Raw genomic sequence first — 22,864 nt, forward strand, 5'->3', positions numbered from 1 at the left:
AAAGAAACATTCACAGTAAGCAATGAGCCCATTTTGACAAAGTAAGAAATAAATCTTTTTACAGTTCTCGAGTAAAGATAGTGAACTTGACGATCTATGTGCTTCTTACTCCACACCACTGTATTTAAGCCTACCACATTAATCAGCAGTCCTTTGCTGAAGTTCTGCACATAAATGTAAGTAAAAGTGATAAGTGAAAGAGGAAGTGTTTCTCTGCCAATATTCGTTCATGTGAAAAGTGGCGTATATCTGTACTTGTCAAATGCCAAGGAAAATTCAAGTCAAATCAAATGTCAGCTCACGTTTCTTTTAAGAAAATAAACATTTAATAAACATTGGCAGTTATCTTGAGAAGGTTGGCATTCATCTTCTACGAAAATACAATATCACTGATCTATTTTCTAAGCGGAATAAGAAACAGTCGGTTCCGGGAGCTACAACACGATGCAAATGTCCACATGTTGACAACATGTAACAGAAACATACACAGGAAAGATGGCTAAAAGATGGCTTAGGGTGGATTGCAAAACAGCGCCAAACAAATCACGCAAGTGACTCTAAGTGGCGACACCTGTTGGGACAAGGCGAGCCAGACATCAAACTCACATCACAAAAATATTAACAGGTGAACACAATCTCAGTAACCCTTTTTTTTGTACGTGCGTTGGAGATGTTTGTACTCAAAATGAACTTGTGTGAAACAATGGGGAATGCCATGAAGCGTTCAGCTCAGTGGGCTGAGACAATTCATCAATATAAGTACTAGTGGATACATTTAAATTAGATCACATTTACATTGAAACTGCCGCAGGGTCGCCCAAACTATCAGTTGAAAACAAACAAAATGTAACCTTGAATTAACTGAAATGTAAAAAAAATGCTCATAAATACATGGAAGACAAGTCGACAAAGTAAAACACAGGCTTTGTATAAAAATTCTACGTCAAATAGTGTGTGGAAGGATGGAAAGGCTGCATAGAATCAAGTCTCTAATGTAGAGAACACACATTTGCACTAGATCCGGTAGACACTCGACTGCTCGGCGCTGCAAATGCCAATCAGTGAATAAATAATTCACTAATAGTGATTTTACACATACACATATATACATATGTATACATACATATATACACATGCATAGATATATAATTATTAATATATAATAACAGTGAGCGCCTCTATTAAGTATATATATTAAAAAAAAAACAACATTATCGGTAGAAAAATATTACGGTCTTGAGTCCGTTTGTGTTTTCAATCTCAGGACAAAGAGGGAAAGGGCAGAATGAGTGGCTGGCCGTCGCTCCTTCGATGCGTGGCATTTCAACTGAAGTAGTCACGATCTGTTCAATAGGAAAATTGCTTGACTAAATTCAATTCAATATTCATCGATTGTCACCCGCTGACGGGCACTGACTGAGGACTGAGGTCGCCTTGCCTCACATATTTAACTAATTCCACTCAATAAAAAACAAGGCGAAAGAGCGCGATATGCTTTGGGCATGCAGGCACTTTACGTTTATATTATAATTTAAAAACACAGAACTTTTATTTGGACCAAAGCTGACGTATGCTTGGTTTGCATGCTGGTCTCTACATATAGGCTTGCATTTTGTAAAATGGTATTCATAGAGATATTTACAATTACTTTGCAGGTGCTAGTTTTAGTAGCACTGCTTTAAAGTCCAAACAGTGTTTAAATCTGGAGGGGAAGGAAGCGGCGACCAATTGTTTGTGTCTTTAATCCATCTGAGCGCAAGATTTGTTCCTGGGAGGCAGAAAGTCACTCTCACATGTTTTGTTTGTGTGGACCACATTGAGGAAGTAGTTTAGGACAGAAGCGCAGATTAAAAAATGGAGGAAAATCGGAAACGGGGACACCGGGTCGGAGGCGAATAGTAAAAAGGTGATAATAGAAGACTTTCAGATAGCTCGAGTTGGAATAAGAGGAACGGAAGACAATGATTGGCTGTGGGTCAAGCCCCAAAAAGAAAGAAGATGATGACAAAAAACATCGACATCAGATAGTGGAGCGCATTGAAAGTCAGCTGTTGGTTGAGTTGAACATTTTTCACAGGAATCGTCCGGAATCTTTGGTGGACAACTGGCTGCGACTTGCTGCTTCAGGCGCCGTTCATTGGCGTGACATGAAGACCAGTAGCCGCGTTTTGTAGACCCATTGAAAATGTGCTCGTGTGACTTCACGGGTGAAGCGTGGCGATCATCAAGACCTCCATGTCTCGGTCGGTCATCCACTAAAAAGTCGAGCGGAGCCAAGCGGATTCTTCTTGGTTGTTGAAGACGTTTCACCTGCGCGGAATCTTCCCGTTTACGGAGGTCGTCTTTGGTGGGTTGTTGCTGTTGCCGGCGCATGACTCGGCGGTCTACCCGCGCCTCAAAAACAAACAGCCTTCTTTGGAGGAGAAAAATGGTCGGAGAAGATGGCTTGAAAGAGGAGTGAAGGAGGCCATCCATGTTTGGAAAGACCACCTCTGAACACAACAAGGGGCTCACGACACGACAGCTCACGCAAAGGTGGAACCGATGACGCCTACTTGGATAAGAAGAATACGGAGAAGAGAATAATCCAGTTTTGATCCATTCGATGCCCTCAGAACTAGTGAAAAGGCGTTTTGCGTAACGGCCTTGCGGCCGCGTCACCCGTGGAGTGAGACAAAATTTGGGGGAGGGACGTGATCCAGTAATGTTCATCTTGTCTTCTTATTTGTCAAGTGATTTTCAAGTGTCTTTTGTTGCGACAATGACAATGATCTACCTGAAGATCTGTGTGTCTAAAAACAGCTGACCGGGTCAAACTAAGGCTCCCCGACCCGATCAAGGCTGCGCTCCAGCCCCCCGCCGCCGTTGGAGGACGGTGTCCCAGGTGTGTGGGAGCATCTTTTTTACGTGTACTGAAAGTTCGACCAGTTTCTCCAATGTATGTTTTATTGCATGTTTTGCGTGGGATTTCGTAAATGATGTTGCATTTTTTGTCGGGTGTTATGGTATCTTTCGGGTGCACAAGTTGTTGTCGTAATTTCTGATGTGGTTTTATTGCAGTGTGTATTTGGTGTTTTCTCATGATACGTTGGATGTTTTTAAAAAAAAATTTTTTTAGACACGTCACGTGAAAGCGGCGACGGCTCCGAGGAAGGCTGCAGTGACAGCCGAAACCGTCAGCGAGGTAACAGAGTTTTCTCTTCAGGTAGATCATTGTCATTGAAAATCACAAGAGACGTGATGTCAGTTGTAAAAAGTTGTTTGACTTGGATGGCATCTTTCATACTTTTCTCAAAGCGGCGGTCTTTTCTGTCCACAATTCGGCCCTAGTTGTCCCGTCTTCTTTTTCAGATGCGAATCCACTGCTGACTGAGTAGGCCACCCTCGTATGCGTTTGTGCGGGTTGCTTTGTCTCCGCAACGGAGAGGTCGCTGCACTCCTTACGACACTGCACCATATTAACAAATATTACAGTTTGCTTTTAGGGATTTTTGCATCTTTTTTTCATTAGATTATATTATAAAACGATATACAAAAATACTCTTTCACTTTCTCATTTTTTGACTAGTTAATTAAAAATGGGAAGCGGGTATGATGGAAGGAATTTAGTGGTCCTTCTTCTCCTGGCGGATTTGCCAAAAGGTCCAGTGCGGATGCCCACGCACAGAATTGGAGTGGCGATCCGGCCAGAACTCCACTCAGCTGATCCACGAGGGTTTAAGAAAGACAACTTGTTGAGGGCAAAATGCTTCGCTGATTGATCTCTTCTTCTCGTACGAAAAATAAATGTTGCCCTGTTTTCCTAAAGTTGTGCCAATCGGGGGTGAAGGAAGGGCGCCGAGCTACAACTGCTGCTGCACCAGCCGCCTGTAATGTGGCATGACTTTACTTTCTGGGAGGTAGAGCGCCATCTCCAGGGCCACCAGGATGGTGAACTCAAAGCTGATCAGCTCCCGTCTGCTGATCCTGAAGCGCTCCTCCAGCTTCTGCTCAAGACACAACACAAGGTTTTGAAACTTTTTTTGTTTGTTTTTTTTTTTTAAATCTTGTAATCTTCACTATTTTCCCCTTTTTTTTTTAAAATTTGATTTTGTTCGCTTTTTTTGCCACGCCTGCTAATATTTTTCCATGATTTCATACTTTAATCCAATGGACATCATCCACGTCATCTCTGCACTTCTTTACTTCTGAGGCACCCCTAGAAAAACGTGGGTAGAAATGTACAAAAAAAAAAAAAAAAAAATGGGATCACAAAACCCAACAGCTAACTGTACTTTCACTGCAAGGTAACCAGCATGAAATGATGGCGGTCAGATGCTGTAAAGTTTGCTGCTGCCATCTAGTGGTGGAACATCTGAAGCTCACACCAACGTCAAAAATTGGCTTGCATCACAAAACAAAAAAAGAATATTGGAAAACTGAAAATAATCTTGAATTGGGGTACTTGGAGTTCAAAGTTCCACTGTACGATAATCATATTAAAATAATATTTGCCCCTCCCTATTCACAAACAATTCAACAATTTGAACTTTCCGCTGAAAAGTCCTTTCCCTCTTTGCATTTCATATGCTCTTTCTGAAACTCCCTGAGATGCTATAAGTTTGTGCCAAAACACTGTCTAATAGGAAAGTAGTAAAAGGATGTCAATGTGACACATCTTAACTGAGAAACAAGCTTCATACGTCAGGGAGGAATCAAATTTAAAATGGGTTTTACTTTTTAGTGCCGTTTTTTTTTCTTTTCTTTTACTATTCATGACAGGGCTCGGTCCATATAACTGTAAATGCACAACAGGCATCAGCTACATCAATTACGACTCACATTTGCAAGTTTAATTTTTTTTAATCCTTCTGTCATTATAAATTAGTGTATGTGTCTTACATCAATGAGATGTTTGACCTCCTGTTTCCTTAGATCACTGCTTATTTTGGCGGCCAATAGGATGCAGGCTGCTGAAACCAATTTCCTGTGGAATAAAGCAAAACAAGTTTTAATTGAAGACCAAACCACAACCCTAACCCTGGAGAAAAAATAATTAAAAAAAATAAAATAAAAATCAACTTGAGTTGTAATTACCACATCCCGACACTAAAGGGAGCTAACGAGTCACCATAGCCTGTTGACTCTTGTTTTTAGAGGAAAAATGACTTCTGGCAACAATTTCTTTTATGATAGTAATCCAGCTATTGGTGACTGCCAAGTAAGAATACTACTCACATCCTCTTGAGTGGCCCGAGGCAAAAGTTGTCCTACCTGTTGTGTTTGTTGAGTCGCCCCTGCAGCACCAACTTCTCAAAGTAGACGAAGGCCATTGCGATGGTCGCTGGCTGCAGGCCGCAATCCTCGCCGACCGAGCGCATCTCTCGCTTCAGACTGAAGACGCACAGAAGCAAAAAGATCACTCGTGATTTGCAGCAAGCGCGACTCCCCCCCCCCCCCCCTTGCAAGACGCGCTCCCGCGTGGCCGTTTTCAGAAGGTGTTCGTGGGCTGACGTAATCACTTTACCTGCGAATCTTACTCAGGGTGAGTTTGATGTGAGGAAACTTCTCCTTGAATGTCTCGTTCATGTCTTTCTTCAGGTCGGAAGGTTTCACATATTCAATGACGGTGGTCTGCGAGAAGGGAAGGTATTAAAACAAGACATGTTTTGTTTTTCAAGCATCGCGTCGCAGCCAATGGAAGCTTCCAAGGAGTACAAAAGCGAGCTACTAAGTGTGCCACGCATGTGCACACATACGCGTCGTACTCACACCTCGGATCAGTGGAAGCACATCTGATCTGCTGTCGTGAAAATCCGCCAGGATGGATTAAGCGGTAAATGCATGGCTGTGTGTGTGTGTGTCTGCAACCTTTTGGAATGGATCCCACTAAGCTGCTGCCTATCCGGCGGTTCATTAAGCTGACATGAAGGCGCTCTGTGTCAATGCGCGCGTGCGTCTATTTGGCACTTCTCGACTCTTGCAGTCATTTTCCTGTCACCATTTTCCAAGAGGAGATTTTAAAGAACCTTTCGGATTGAGGTAAAAACAAGAAGCGTGGCAAAACAATTTCAATTTTAGCATCTAAAAGGAGAAATAATACACGTCGAAAGAATTCCCACGTTTCTTAATAGCACGTCCGTGACATGTTTTTGCCATTAGGCAACAATTACAGGACACTCGGATTTCATGCTCCTCATGCTTCTCTTTCACTTTCTTAGGAGCCATGGTTCGAAAAAAAAAGACATGACACAAAATAGCGGCACAAAAAATGGCAAATGACACTTTCACTTTCATGAGAGGGTAACCACCACATGAACTGACAGAGGCCAGGTGTTGTGAAGTTGGTTGTCGCTATCGCGTGGTAAAACGTCTGCAAGTCTCTTGTATGCCAAATTTCTGCCCAAAGCACATAAAGCAAAAAAAAAAAAAAGGACCAAGTGAGAACTCGAGACTAAAAAAAATCATTTGTCGAGGCACTCGGGACTCACTGCAGAACGTAAACAGATTGTAAAGATTGACTGTGACAAGTGTTAGCCAAATTGAGAAAATGATTTCTATGAAAAAATGGGCAAAAGTCTGAGTGGCGTTTGGTGTCGCAAAGAGCAAAACGATGAAAGCTCTGTTCCGGTGGATCAACATGCTTCTTCCACATCGAAAAACGTTCTCACCATGTAAGAGGCGAAGATCAGCACCCGCTTGTGTTTCCCGCAAGGCCACTGGGGATCACTGAGGATGTTTGGGTCGTATTCTGTCACATCCTCCAGTGCTGCAAAACAGGAGAGACGCACATATCAAATATAGGCCACCCTCCTTGGTCTTGTCCTGGCCTATAAGGGCAATAGGGCCTTGCGCCAGCAGCTCGGCAACTGCCCATGCCGGCTCCTCGTTAGCGCCAGTCCCCCTTCCCGACGCTTCCGCAAACGCAGGGCCCCGTCCCGTCCCGTCTCCTCGGCACCACCAGGCTCCAACCCTGTTCCGGCGGAGCAAGGCCTTGGGCTGCTCTCAGACTCCGCCCCGGCGGCGCAAGCTCTGTGGCCTCCTTCCGATTGTGCTACGATGGCGCAATGCCTACGGCTGCCCTCTGACTCTGCTACGGTGGCGCGACCTCCGCAGCCTCTTTCAGCTTCTGCTACGGCGGCGCAAGGCCTTCGGCTGCTGTTAGAATAATTGTACATAGGTTATCCCATATTTACTCTTAAGTGTAAGTATTGCAAGGCATTTATTCAGCAATATAAACTTGTTGAATCATGTAAGTCGAGGTTGTTTGTGAAAAAAGTGGAATTTGAGAAGGACACAGCTGCAAAATAGGAACGATGCGCTTATCAAAGAGCATCCCGTGGTTAGACGCCGAGACCTTGGGACAGAATATAACAATAACAACGAACTTTCACACACACCGCCTTCGAACTGTTTATCGCGATGCTACATTTCCCCCCCACCATTTAGAGTAGCAATAATATCTATGTATACAATTGGGGACCACCCAAGAAAATAGAAAGAGAGGAGGCGTATGGGCTGTTTCAGAGCGCTGTGAGGAATTGTAATTGTACAGTTCCCTTTGCTCTCCTTGAAAGCAAAAAGACAATATTGTGTTGAGCGTCTTCTCTCCTCATCGTGTGTGTTATTTATTGATGCCTTAAGTGGTGTGAACCTGACAGCTGCCCTCACTCTGCTACGGCGACGCAAGTTCTGTGTCGTCCGTTGATTTTGAAATTTACTTGACGGTGCCCACGGGCTGGCCTTACGCATGACACGTGACCAAACCCAGAAAACAGGTGAGCCAGGTGACTGAATATCTGTAACAGGTTTGCGCCAAACTCAACAAAATACATGATATGCCAAATCACATATCATGAAAATTTGTAGCATTGATCAATCAAATCACATGATGGCTATAACTGTTTTTTTTTGTTTTGTTTGTTTTTGAGATTTTCCCCAATTGTCCTCTATTACTGGAAGTTACTTCTGCACACTGAAAATGAAGGTGAAATTACATTCACACTGGATGTGTGCGTGGGGGTGCGTGTGTGTGTGTGTGTGTGTGTGTGTGCACATGTTCTACCAAGGTCTAGTCCCACAGCACTGTTGAGCCTACTCGGGGGGAAGCTCCTGCCGGGCATGCTGTGAGCACTCCTGGAAACGGGAATTTGCAGCGTCAGGTCGCTGGTGGACGACGGTTTCTGCCTGACCAAGGCGTTGGTGGGGTACAGGAACTGTGCGTACGACACCGACTGGACAAGACGCAAAGAAACAATGGCGTGGGTATGGATTTTTGTGACCCGGCCGGGTGTTGACGTTACCGTGCTGTACGTCTCCATGTGGAAACCTTCCAGTCCCATCATCTCCAAGGAAGTGGAAATATTCCCAGACGAGTGTCTCCTCCGGGGATGGTTCAACATCGGCTCACTAGAGACAGAAAGCCAGAGAAAAACATTCATTTGACTGGAGAGCCGCCTCATTCTTTCCAGCCCTTCCTTTCATATGTGCTTTTTAAGCACAGTTCAGTCATTTCACAATTCAGTATGATGTGAAAGAATACACTGCATTCACATGAATTGTAAAAGATTGTAATCACAGCCTGGTGCCACTTGAAAGCATATAAGTTGAGGGGTCACCTGCACTGCCAGGAAAGTTCATTAAGACAACCCCGCAATTCGCACTTATGAATCATATCCACAAGGCCCCCCGCGCGAGGAGCCATGAGAACAACGGCTTCACTTTCTACAAGCTAAGACGAAGGGTTGTACTTTTTAGAGATGGGGGACTGAAGTCACATGACTTGACTCAGTTGCTATTTTTAGGACTTGCTTGCCAAAAACGTGCGATTGACTTGACTTGGGACTTTGTATTTAAGTGACTCGACTTGACTGAGACTTGAACCTCATGACTAGTCACCCTATTTAAAGTTTTAAAACTGCATTTGAACACAGTTTTCCTTATTTGAAAGGAAAGCAAGAAAAAGAGGGGTTTTGTTTCATTTACGCCAACCTGGCCACCCAGTCGGCGTCACTTGTTTGTGTGAAGCGGCAACGTAAATAGCAACAGCGTTGGAGCAAGTCCGAGGATCATTCATTTGAATTAATGGATTATTTTGGCCATAATGTTGACAAAACGGAAAAACGCATGCTTTGCACCTCACGGAATGATGACAAAACAACGACAATGTCTAATTTCATTTGTCATTCCAAAACCTACAGAGAGGTAAGCCAGCCTTTCAGTTTAGCTAGCGATACGAACACTGGTTTGGGACCAGTAACGTAATCCAGAAACTATCCAAACCGCTTGTTTTGACTGTTGTGCTTCTATTCGCACGGACATACAAAACAAACCCTCTCCCCGTGCTCTTTTATTTAATGAGATGGAGTGATGTGCGCTTTGAAAGTTGCTTCTGGTCATCAAAACATAAACATCACAGACAAACCGGTGCCACTGACGTGTTGCCAGCAGTCAATTGTGGAGAGAAATACGTGATGAAAATGTGAAAAAGACAATAAGCAGCATGCACGTTTTGTACTCGAAGATGAGGGACAACATCTAAAGGTTTTGTTTCATCCGTCCGACGCATACAAGATAGCTCTGTGAAGTTAAGATAGCTCGGTTAGCTCGACAGTTTAGCTCACCAATCTCTGGTCAAATACTTCATGACGGTTCTGCATTTCATTGAAAAGCCAATAAAGCCATAAATTGGACACCACGGACACTGTAACTTTTTTTTAGTAAAATTCCTTGTTTATTCCATTGAATAGATTTTTTTATTTTTTTTTAATCTTGAAACTATACCGTTTAAAACAGCAGTCATTATTCAAGCATAGACATTCATACAAAAAGTGAGAACATAGAGTCCTAAAATAGAGTCCATGCAGAGTACTTTTCTGTTTGTGAGTGTATCCGCCATATTTGAGGTAGGTCCGATTTTTTTTTTTTTTTTTAATCCTGGTAGATGTTTTGACTTCCAGTCAAATGAATACAATTCAGAACAGAAAAGTACATTCATGTCTTGAGCCTTGCCAAAAGTAAAGCTCTGCATTTGTGTGCGTGCGTGCGTGCGTGCGTGTACCTGAGGTAAAAGCTTTCTCCGTACGGCAGAACAGAGAAGGCTGCACACAGGGATCTTTTAGCGCAGATCAACACGATCCTGAAAACAACAAAACATACGTTTGCGGTTCTTCTTAGCCCCAACACTTTTGTCCTACTGGAGTGAAAGAGTGTTTGCATTTGACCGGCTCCGGACGCACGGACGGACGTTACGCACGCAGGGGCGCAAACAAAAGATCACTGGGTTCCCATGATGCATGGGAAAGTCAAGACTAGGTCATCTGTGGGGATTTGACTGAACTGGAAATTGTCAGAAGACTTCCACACTCGTTTTGTGACAGCAGTGGTCCGTTTGAATGCATAATTACACGTCCGATTTCATTAGGGGCTACGGTTGGACATGTATTGACTATACAATAAATGCATTGTTTGTCAAACTCTTCGGACAGACTTAGACAGCTGAGGAGGTGGCTTCTTGATCACCCTTCTTGATCTTTTCTCTTCTGCGTGATGACATTGTGACTAGTGATCTGCAAACAGCTGCACTGCTCATGGCTAGATCTATTTTGGAACAATCAGCTGTGAGTCTATTATTACGGAACGACTCATTCTTGTTCCCCTGACCCAGAGGTTTGGATTTGTACAGTCTGCAAGAAAGTACAAGAATAGAATACAATAGAGGAACAATTACACTGAACAAAATCACAATAGAAGACAAAGCAATGGCTTGGAAAGTGACAAGATGATTCAAACAAGAATAAATAAAATCCGTTTTCTTTTCAGAGTACGAATGTAGCTGCGCGATGAAAATTGTGTCTTCTTTTTTGATGGTTTGTTGTATAAAAACAAAACAAAAGAAACAAATACACACTCATTTCAGAGATACAATTCTCTTTCCTGAACTCAGTTGCTGCCATTCATGCCTCAAATGGAATCCAAACATTCACTGCCATTGACGTCGAGACACGTCACGTTTTTCTGACACAGCTAATGTGTGACATTCAAACTTGTAAACAACTGCACTGCCAAACAGACGCCAGTAGAAGGGAGCCATGCAGCACAATTACGTTTTACATCAAACCAGATTACGTATTACAGATTAAGAGGGAGTAAATCTGCAACAACTTGAAAGTCAGACAAATTTGGGCACAAGTGTGTTTTTGTGTGCGTCTGTGTCTCATGATCGCTACAAATGAATGACGACGATGATGGCGGTTGCGTGAGGAGCCACGAAACAAAACGAGCCCGCGACTGACGTCCCATCCAGTGAGAGAGAGCGAGTTGCTCATAGCGCACGTACTATCACTAAGTGCATGATGATTTTGCTATCAAAAGCCATTCCTAAATTTTGCGTTTGCTGTTTTATAGAAGGAAACCACAGTTCAGATGTTCAAGGTCTCACTAAAATCTAAAAAACGTTAGCGTCAAAATCACTGCTCTGCAGCTGCTTGACTTGTACCTTTTCACAAAACCCCAAAAAATTCTCAGCTTTTTGGAGAAACTGCTGCTTTTGATGAAACCAGCCTATGTTCTACTGCTGATGACCACAAAAACAGAAAAAGGTAGAATACTCTGAAGACGGCTGGTAGCAAACAGTGACGATAAATTCCAAGTATCAACATATTGTCCACGGTAGGAGAGGCGCTAACATTAGCTGCAAGCATTTTGGCAGCCTGCACTAGCATGTCATTGGCAGAGCTTTTTGGCTGACTTAAGCTTGGAATTGTGTTTATTGATTTAAAAAAAAAAAAGTCATGCAGTTTAGGGTCACTTGTCATAGCGCTGCTTTTAAACGGACCCAAGATGTCCTCATGTTCCCCTCAAAGCAAATATGTGACTCATATTACCGTTTACGGTTTGGTTCCAGTTAACACGGCAAAACTGCGCCCTGGCAGATTTGCCCCAACACGTGATTAACGTGTTGTTAAACACGTCATTTTGTCAACAGACAGCAAGTAGCGCGCTTGCGTGCGAGCGTTTTTGTCTCACCTGCTGCCCCTCGTGTCATACTGCTTCATGTTTTTGATGAAGTGGATCTTCTTGGTGTGTCGCGGCCTGGGAGAACCGCCTGAGAGATTCCGGGTCCTGGAGGAGAAAGACATGAATCAAGACCGCAAAAAGCAACACAAATGACACTTGACAAACAAATCGGCTTGGCAATGGTTCCAAATTCACAAGAATATGCGTGTAAGGATCCGAGCCAAGCAAAGAAACAGTTTCTACAACAAACGTCCTTTTCAGGCCCGAGCACACGACACCAAGACCCTCTTGAGTCATTTTCTTTGATCTTTGGGCAAATAAATTGCCCTTTTGAGTGTTTTCTGGTACTTAATGACTCACCACATTTTGCAACAGTGTTGAGATCCTGAAGAAAATTTTAGCTGGGCTCCGCAGCAACACATTTTTATATTTTGACAATCATAACAGTCAGGGTTGAAGTGTTTACGAATATACTTCAACAATTTGATCACTATGTTTTGGCAGGTGGAGGTCAAAGGAGTGAGGCAATAGCTCGACACTACAAGTGAACCCCCAAATGTTCACAGTTTGGCATTGGGGAACCTATTCTCCGTTGTTATTTCTTGCAAATTGATCATTTTGGAAAGAAAGGAACCAGCACTGTACTAATTTGATTCTCATCTACTCCGAGCGTTTGCCGCAGCGACCATCTGCCGGAGGTTGTATGGCGGTGATGACCTCGTGGATTAAAACAACTCCACATAAAAATCAGGCCAAGGCGATCGGCTCAATGACATCACAGCAGTTACGCAACAGCAGTGACATCAGCACAACAGACACGCAGCAACACCTGCACTGACTCAAATTGCACAGCGTGTGTATTCCCACATAGGCGCTCCTTCAAAACAGTCGGCCATTTCAAAGCATACTTGTGCTTCATTTATTTCCACATGGCATCGCTGGTTTGATGTCGTTTCCAAGCCATTCCTATCAGGTGATTTTTGGGGAGGTATAAGGACTGCGGTGTTAATCTTGAGGATAGCCATCATCGAGATAACTGTAAGTATATCATATGTGGATTTTTTTTAAAAACATTGAGCAAGCTCTTCAAACATTTCTAAAATCCCTCAGAACAAATAAATTCAGTCAAAAAACAGCCGACGACTTAAGACCGACTTCCATTTGCTCAATTTCAAATTGAGTTTTTGATGCCATTTGAAAAGGCACCATCATTTTGACGCGTCATCCTGGGGAAGCCCTCAGAATTTCGGCCCGTACTGAAACTATATCCAGCCAGTCGGAAAAGGTCTTGCCGAGCAGCAGATGAAAGCAAAGGATCCAAGAGATATGTTGAGAAATAGTGAAGTTATACTGTTTTACTCTCATTTGAAAGTGTTTTTTTTCCTACAGAGGCTATCACACAAAAACATCCCAAAAACCATTCAATTTCTCTAAAAACCCATTCATTGATTTTTCAAAATTCTTGCATTGTACTCGTGTCGAAATGGCCGTTCCAACCAGATGCAACATTCTGACAGACATTTTTTGGTTCACATTGCCATTAAAACACATTTTCTTTGAATAAATAACGAGCCCACCCAACTCCCCAAAAAAGAAAAAAAAAAAAACATGATCAGTGTGTCAGAATAGAATAGAATGACTTTATCATCATTGCCCAAATACATCGAAATTGATCAGAACTACTGATCAGAAAAGAAGGAGACTGCACTTAGAGCGGGGGTGGGCAATTAATTTTGCAAAGGGGCCACTTCGAGAAACTGGAACGCTTGCCAAGAGTCAAGCCAAGACATAACATTTTGCTAACATGTTTGTATTTAGAAAAAGCAAATCGTCTTGTTTCAATAAATTGCTATGTGTGTATATGCGTGATATTGCATGTATTGCTATAATTAGGTAAAACACATTTTAAACTACATCATAACCGGTTATTAAAATTATATCTTTAAAAAAAACGATCATATCGTCGCTGTATGTCCCATCTTAGCTGGACACACTGGCTCGTCCATGTAAATTATTATTATCATATTATTGTGACTGCTCACCGTCTCGCCATCAAGTGAAGAGAGCCACCATTCTGACTTTCGGGTTTACTGTAACTCGTCACGTGACGGGATTTCTCAGCCTTCGCATTTCCACGGCAACTATCTTTCCAGGACCTTCTGGGGGATGTTCGGGAATGTTTCATTGGTGTGGGAATGACAGCGGAATGAAGACATACTGTACAGTATAAACACACCAAATGACAAGCTGGCAAAGAAGAGGAAACAAATAGACGGATGACCTCTGCTAACTTAAGCTCTATCAATCTCTCGTGTTTTGGGTTCAACATAAACACGAATCAGAGCTACTGGGAAGAAAATGAGCTGAACAGAGCTGACGTTCAAAATGTACGAGCTGTTGCTTCTTTTTTACGAGTGAGCACAATCGGAGACATCGTAGTCCTTGTTGGTTTAACCCGATCTACAAATGATTTGGGTTGGTCTCCGAGGAAGAAACCAGCGTGTGCGTGTTCGGAGAGAGAGAGGCAGAGTGTGACAGCATCTGAGTGGCAGATTCCATCAGCGGCCGCATTCTAATCGGCGCGACCTGCGGCGACCCTCTCCCATGAGAACCCAGCGGCTTCTTTTCTCCAGGATGTTGTGGAAACTTCTGTGGGAATGGAAAAAATCTCTCCGCTGCTGCTGAGGACGACAATTGTTGTTTACATATAAGACCACATGCACACAGATATCCCCAAGCTTTTGCTGACTCGTTGGAGCTTTGATGCTGTGAGATGGTCAAATTTAGTCTCGTGGGTCTTCATCTCACCACAGCTTGTCAATTCGAAAAATACAATACATATCTACCGATGATTCCAATTAATCAGACAAAAAAAATATTTATTTTGCATTTAAGTTTATTGCAAAATGTTTTTTCCTCCTGATTACTGTTCAAGTGATTATTGTTGTTCATTTGCTATTGTTTATGAAACAAACATTAATAATCAAAAACGATGGTTTATGGCATGATTTATGGCATCGATATTATGACCATCCAATCAAGGGAAATTGTGCCAGAAAAGCATCATATAAATCTGATGCATTATTATTATCATAATTATTATTATGTCATTGTTGATTGTTTTACAACCAGGTGACCAGCTTGAGTCCCAAACGAGTCATTCTAATTTCAGCTGTTGTCCTTTTATCTTCAAAATATGGTGGCTGAATGTCTGAATAGCACCGTCTAAAAATGAATTTGAGGTTGTCTCAGCTTTTTGTCAATTCCATTGCCATTTTCTTGCTTTGCAATAAATTTGTCAGCCTCTCGCAAGCCTTCTCGGGCTAGTGCAACGTCTGCAACGAAATATAAATGTTGAGCCCTTTTCACCCACGTCGATCAGTTTTCTCTCTCCTCTTGAATTTCATCTTCCATCGTCATGATTGGGCAAATTAAAACGAAAAATGAAGAAATCCACCACAAATATAATCAGACGCTGATGTTAACAAATGCTGTTTGAATGAGTGTACAGGAGGCGTGCGATTCAAACCATTTCCAACAGTTTCCAGGTGTTTTAACATCTGCATGGCGTGATTTTGTCAAAACATTCCAAAGAACAAGAATTAGACGTTTTTCACCCCTCAATTAGGTTGTTTTGTGGGATGCCTCACGCAAATGAGCCACTGTCTCACTAGCAATAATTGAGCCAATTGTGCAGTACGGCAGTGTTACCATGACGACCGAGGGCAAAGCTAGGCGTTTGTTGCCACTTAGCTGCTCATCCTCCAAGTGCCCCGAGTCGAAAGAGAAAAGCCAGCCCCCGTAACGACCAAGTCAAAGTGCATTTTCATGGGAGGAGTCAGCACTTAATCAACGAGCCCCTCAATCACGCTTCGAGTCAATTGGTTTGCAGATCCGTGCATGCAGCGGTAACACGGACGAACACAAATACCCCCCTACCACCGCGTCAACAAACATTTGAGTCAGAGCCGCTTATACTATATTAAAGAATGACTTGCTTAAAATGAATCTGTGCAGCTCTGCTTACCATTCGGCTTTGCCATTACAATACTTTCATGGAGTCTGCCATCCTTTGAAAACAGTGGATGTCGGCCCAGCCTAGCTCCCTGGTCATGGGGAGGTATTATGTTCATCTGCCCAAAAAAAGTCAGAACTTGCAGATGCATTTTTGGATGAAGGTAGCTACAATACAATTGACTTGGTTTTGAAAATTCACACTGGATGGGTGCCAAGGCCCTCCAGACGCCTAACAGTTCAAAAGTCGATTGTACCCTTCAAAGAAAAATCGGTCTAATCGCAGCAAACCATCAACCTCTTTCTTTATTTTAATAATCAATGAATCTGCCATGGCGGCACGGTGGTCGACTGGTTAGCACGTCCGCCTCACAGTTCAGAGGTCGTGGGTTCGATCCCGGCTCCGGCCTCCCTGTGTGGAGTTTGCATGTTCTCCCCGTGCCTGCGTGGGTTTTCTCCGGGCACTCCGGTTTCCTCCCACATTCCAAAAACATGCATGGTAAGTTGATTGGATACTCTAAATTGCCCCTAGGTGTGATTGTGAGTGCGGATGTTTGTCTCTGTGTGCCCTGCGATTGGCTGGCAACCAGTTCAGGGTGTCCCCCGCCTACTGCCCAAAGACAGCTGGGATAGGCTCCAGCACGTCCCGCGACCCTTGTGAGGAGAAGCGGTACAGATAATGGATGGATGGATGAATCTGCCATTGATTATTTTGATGATTTGATGACTTGGATTAAAAAAAAAAAAAAAAATGTGATGCTGTTTTCAGTTCCTGGTTTGGCCTGCAACATCTGTCTGATAAAAACTGCTAAAATGTTGATTATCATTTTCCAAAGTAAAGGTGAATGTTTTATTTTGAAGACAATCCATCTGCTTTCATGGAGGACTACCGGGGAAATGTTTACACTCAAGAGGCAGAAATTTTGACGGGTTTAAACAAGCGCCGATCCGTTTCCAGACCCAGCTAAATGTTTTCTCTTGCTCGTCAATGAATTGACATGTGAACGTCGGCAGTCACGTCCTGCTCTGTCTTCCACGTTCATCAAGTGTTAGTATTTACAGCAGAGAGGGGGGGAGATGTACTCAAATCCCCTCAAAGTCAATCCGTAGCACGTACTTAGTGAGCAAGCGCCAGTTGGAGATTAAAAGTCTTGTGCTTCCACAAACATGCACACAAATGGGGGGGCGGGGGGGTTGCGGGGGGCGGGAGGGTCCAGGTGACAATCATTCAGCAGGCCTGCTGCCATGTGTATCACTACATACAACGCCATCTTCATCAATATTCATTTAGCAACTCCAACAAATGTGTCGGCATATTGCTTACATGTATTAAGATTATTATTATTTTTTTTTCTTTGAGGAGCAATTTTGCTAATCATCATTTTTCTAAGCAACTTGATTTGATGAACAACTGTCTAATTTTGAGGAGCATTTTTTTTTTTTTGCAGGTTAATTCCAGGGACCTGAAGCAAAGATTTTATTACATAATAAAAAATACAATCATATAACAAATGAACAATTTGTTTCCTTTTTTTTTTTATATAAACCAGTTTTTATTTTTTTAATTCACATGCATAGCAGCAAATTATATTTTCATGTCTAAAAACATTTTCAAGACTGAGTACTGCTATATTTTCTGCCCGCAAGTTGTTGCTGCACCGTTTGTGGTCAGTCCACTACATAAAGGGTTAATTCATCACAACATGGATGGTTAGTGTCAGCATTTAAATAGCAGGGTCTTTCTTCAGGCACTTTGGCTGTTTTAAATATAGACTGTGGGAACAAGGAATCTGTTTAGTTTTTGGGGGTGGACCAAAAAAGCTGTAAGCCTCTTGTTGACGAATTGATCATTATTTGGCAAATTGCTGCTTGTTGTCAAGTGTGTTGAATTCAGAGACGCTTTGTGTAGTTTGTCTGTCCGGCTATTCTCAAGGAAAGAAATTAAGGAAATACTTTACAGTACTGCAAAAATAATTGCATGACTGTGTGTATGCGTGTGTGTATTAAGGGTGTGGAGGGGAATTCAACTGTTTTCACTGGAAAAGTAGGCATGTTTTACACACAGCAGGAAGAAAATGGATGTCAGCTAAATTCCACCTCTCAATGTTGTTTCTCATTGTTACGTGTATGCATGCGTGTGTAGTGTGTGCGTGCATGTCCGTTACTGAATGTCATCCCTGTCTATCTGCCCCACCTTTCTTGTCACTGTTTTCATGACTTTGGAATTCTTAACATCCCCATAAAAGAGAATATTGGACATAATATAATATAATATAATAAAGTGAATATTATATTACGTGGGTTCCCGCCGGTGGTGTTGACATTTGTACCAGTCACACTTACAAAATGAATCACGTTTTTGTTTATTTCCATTCGCAGCTGAAGTTTACTATAAAATGAATATGAAACAAAGAGAATCAAACTGCACACATTCAACCACATTCAATTTGTCAAAAGGCTGATAGCTTAGAGCCATGAAACCACCCAAACGTGATATATGGTAAAGATATATGTTCGTAGGAAATGACGATTTCAACGTTTTTGGAAGAGAATACAGCGCGGTAATTACCACTCGATTTTTTTTTTTTTTTTTTTTAAATAGTACTTCACTTGCATCTTTGATTAAAACAGAAAAGATCAATAAACTCGGGCCTGTGTGAAAGCCACGTCTAAGCTCTGAAATTCCTTTAGAATTATATTTCTCTCCGCTACAGGATATTAATTATTTTGTAGGTATTGAATTTCCGTGAAAATGTTAGGTTTTCAAATGTGACTCCAAAGACGACCGTAGATTTTAAGGCCCTGATACACCAAAAAGACGCTGACCAACAGTGACAGACGCTTACCCCCTGTGGGCCTTAGTAGACCTTTACTTTGAAGTCTGCCCTCGTACTGGCGTAACGGCTAAATTGGCTTCCATTTTCGACGTTTTGGCTTGCCACCAACATCAACACAACGCCATCCCGAAATCATATTCAGTCGCTAATTTAGGACGCTAACAAACCGCTAGTTAATTATTCTCATTGCTGTCAGATTTTTCTGCCAATGTGTCACATGTATCTGATTTTTCCATGTCAGTGTGAACAGTACAATTGCATTTTTTTACAATCCGACCCAGGCCTCTTTTGTATGCTGCTACTAATTGGACGTGTATCCGATGCTACGCCAGTCTGGACGCTCAGGAAGTGCTCGTCCGACCTATACGTCATCAAAAGGCAAGAAACATCACAATTGCTCGATAAAACCGATGGCCGCCAAAAGTAATGGCAGAAGAAGGAGCAGAAAACAGTCATTAGCCAAAAATGATAATGCAAAATTACTTTTTAAATAAAAATAATTATGGTAAGTCAAAAATGTACTGTTTCATTCATATTTTGAACTAACTTCATTCTTAAATGTCACCGTTAAAAATAAACGACCAATTAAGTAGAAAAAAAACGGGTGTTATTTTTATGCTAAGCAGGGTTGCAGGTATCTGCTGAAGGGAAACTATGAAAGTAACTTGTAATCTAACATAGTTACTTTCGAAATCAAGTAATCAGTTCAGCAAAGTTACTCTTCAAAGCAGGTAATCAGTAAAGTAAGTAGGTGACTTTTTCAAGGTAACTGTGGCAACACTGTGAGCGAGTCACACCACGTCAGTAGGCAATCAACCAGGCACCAATCGACAGCTGGTGCCTGGGTTGGACTGATGAGCTGTTATGCGAGGCTCATTTTCACAGCCTCTCGTCACATGCAAATAGGTTAAGCGGTGTTTAGTGCCACGGGGTTGAAACGCTGCCAAAATCTAGACCAAACACAAAAGCGGGCCGGCACGTGCAAACTTCCTTATACGGTAAACGTATTCACTACGTTTATCTTGACGATCTTATCTCTTATTCTTACTGCTGCATATTTGTATCTGCGTGAGAAAAAAAAAACTAAAAAACATTTTGTACTTGTTTGACTTCATGTTGTCTGTGTGTGGTTTTATCCACTCCCCCACTTCCTCTTTGCAGAGACGCCAGTTTACAATTCGGCATCATGCACCAACAGCCTTCACAATCGCCAAGCGACCGCCAATTCACGACATTTCTGGTGGCAACCGTTTCCAGATTCTCTCCAATTGTTAGCACCGTCGTTCCGAAGTAAAAGTTGTCAAAGATATTTGAGAAAAGAAAATAATGTGTAAATAGTTAACATCAGTGGCGCTCACAATTGGGGGATGACTGAAATGAGTTGTCAGGCGTGACAAATAACAAGTCGAACAAGGGAGGCCAAACTTTCCCTTGCTTCAGCATCTCTGATGTTGCTTCCTTGTGTGCTTGCTTTGCTCATTTTGTCGCATGAACAGCACAGGAAGAAAAGAGACAAATAGTTCCTTCCTATTGTTGATTAAATCAGTTAGTACAGAGGGTTCGTCTAGTGAACTTCTACACCTTAACAAGAGCTTTGTTGTCAGAGCAAGTCTACATACTGTAAGAAGGACTCCTACACATTTGAGAGTTTAGAATACAATACTTTTTCCAGACTCTAATCTCTAGACCTCTCGGTAAAATAATTCAAATACAGGCAGTCCTCGAATTACGACGTATGCGACCTACGACGTTTCGACCTTAACCCGAATATTGACTCCATGTAAACATAGTCACTATGGTGCTGGGGACAAAATGGCAGAGGAGGCACAGGCGTCGTAAAGTCGAAACGTTGTAGGTCGCATACATCGTAATTTGAGGAGTTTCTGTGTATATTTTTTTTTAGATATTCATAATTTTTTGTTTTAGAAATTAGACTTGACAACTTGAATTTTGCCATTCAATAGTTTCCATTTCCATGATTTTCCAGACCTGGAAATAATCTTGTAGCCCCGCACTAGTCACTTTTCAGGAGACCCCAAAAATGGCAAGTTTGTTCAATCATTGGCATTGCGTCGTGAAAGACAGCAAGAAATTTTCAACACTTTAGATTGGTCAGTAATGTGTAAAAATAACATCCAGGCGTGTGGACTGGGCAGTAGTATAGATTTAAAAAAAAAAAAAAAAAAAAAAGAAATTCACCAAAATGTGACTTATGAGGTTATGGCCCGACACCATATAATGTTTGCTTTTAGTTTTGGTAGTTTTTTTTTTTTTTATACGGGTCAATCATTTAACAAAATATATCATTATCCATCAAGTTTTGGTTTTTGAGGGGCACCCTTCTTTCGTGGTCCCCCAGGGGCTGTAGAAACGCCCCTGGTCTTGCGAATGACGGAGTGATTGTCTGGAGCGACAAACAAACAAACAAGTTCTGCTCTCGTCTCTTGCGCTCACCTTTGCCTCAGGTCGGAGGACAGCGAGTTGCAGCTCTGAACCGACAGCAGCGTGGACGACTTCCGCGGTGCCACGGGCGAAGGCAGCAGGCTGCTGTTGGACACCGACGGTGACGGTGAGAGCAGGTGACCGTCTGCCGCCGAGGGGGCCGAGTCCCTGCGGCGGCCGAGCAGCAGCTCCGCGCCCCCCGCGTCGGAAGGCAGGACGACGATGGGCGGCACGGCGAGGAGCCCCGCGACCGTCCGCTGCGTCGCTGTCGTCGTGGTTTTCACGTCTCCACAGCTGACGGAAGCCGACAAACTTGCCAAGCGTGTCCCGTCGAGGCTACGCGGCTCCGGCAGCGTGGCGGAAGCGAGCTCGCTCCGCTCCGGGACGGCATCGTGACGCCGCTGCGTCCCTCCGCGCTCGGCTGAGCCGCTCCGCACCGGGCGGCCGTCCAGCGAGATGTTGGAGAGGAACAAAAGAGCGGCTCGTCTCCGGTTTGAATTCTCGCGGTTTCTGCGGATCTGCTCCCGAGTCTGGCTTTTTGTGGCGGTCCCGTGCTGGCCGCAGGCGGCCGCCGCCATGCTGCGCGTCCCGGCGCGGAGGTAGTCCAGTTGGGAATCGCACTCTCAACTGTCAAATCCCTTTTACCCGGCGCGAGACGGCTTAAGCCCTCCCGCGCTCCCATTGGATCAAAATTCTCCGGCGTCATGACGTAGCCGTACGCTGCCTTCCGGGAGAACGTGACGCTATCAAAACAAAAAAGAAAAAAAAGGCGCTGTCAACTGACTGCATTTATAGCACGGAGTTCGAAACTTTTTTCAACCGAGAGCCACTTATTAGGAAGTGACTCATGGCACGGACTATCATTTCTGAAACAACACATTTGCTCAGCTTTTTAGAAGTTGAATTGTAGGTTATTATTTATTAATGAGTGATTTCATGTGAAAACACTGATTATGTTCATTATTTGTCAAAGTTTGATACCCATCTGTAATCAATACACAATCCTTCATTTCAGTAAATGTCAGCAGTTGTTTAAAATGTTCAAATTCTCCAACACTGCTTGGAAATCACAATGTCTCAAAACGGATGACCTAACAGGCCCCCGGGATAGTCATGTGGTCCTTGGTTGCTACCATGTTCATGACTTTTTCATAATATTTGTAAGCAGTTGGCGCCAGGTTACTTCAGAGTGGCAAAACGAGAGCAATTAACTACCTCTGAGCAGGGCTGAAAAGATGACAAAGCTTGTCTTGTTTGTGGTGACAGGATGCTGAGGCATTAGCATTGTCACCGTGGCTCTGTCCGACAGCAGCTTTGATTGGCTGTCAGCACATTGCTGTTATGAAACCACAGAGGATTTGCTCGCACTGATCCCCACTCTGACACCACCGCGGCTCAGGCGACGGGCAAACCTGCTCCGCCGTTGCTGTTGGGCCGCTAAATATAGCCGGCGGGGGGGGGGGGGCGCATCGTGCAGTAATCCCCGCAGGACTAGTGTTTGCGGTCACAGGCACGCCCTCTGATCGCACACATCTGAAAGTCAACAAATGAACTCCAAATGACCTTCCATCTCT

General features: G+C 43.2%; 1 protein-coding gene across 1 annotated transcript; it reads right to left on the reverse strand.

Moving 5' to 3' along the window:
• Positions 1 to 291: 291 nt before the first annotated feature.
• On the reverse strand, positions 292 to 21,930 carry cables2b (Cdk5 and Abl enzyme substrate 2b). Its single transcript, XM_086033129.1, has 10 exons — positions 21,303 to 21,930; positions 12,007 to 12,102; positions 10,040 to 10,117; positions 8,283 to 8,388; positions 8,045 to 8,213; positions 6,651 to 6,748; positions 5,507 to 5,613; positions 5,254 to 5,373; positions 4,882 to 4,966; positions 292 to 3,986 (listed from the first exon to the last, which is right to left on the reverse strand). The coding sequence occupies exons 1-10, from the start codon at positions 21,866 to 21,868 to the stop codon at positions 3,843 to 3,845; spliced, it is 1,569 nt and encodes a 522-aa protein (XP_085889255.1). The 5' UTR covers positions 21,869 to 21,930; the 3' UTR covers positions 292 to 3,842.
• Positions 21,931 to 22,864: the final 934 nt, after the last annotated feature.

The sequence above is a fragment of the Filicampus tigris genome, chromosome 1 (assembly GCF_054856515.1).
Source record: "Filicampus tigris isolate MCC_2025a chromosome 1, RoL_Ftig_1.0, whole genome shotgun sequence".
NCBI lineage: Eukaryota > Metazoa > Chordata > Actinopteri > Syngnathiformes > Syngnathidae > Filicampus > Filicampus tigris.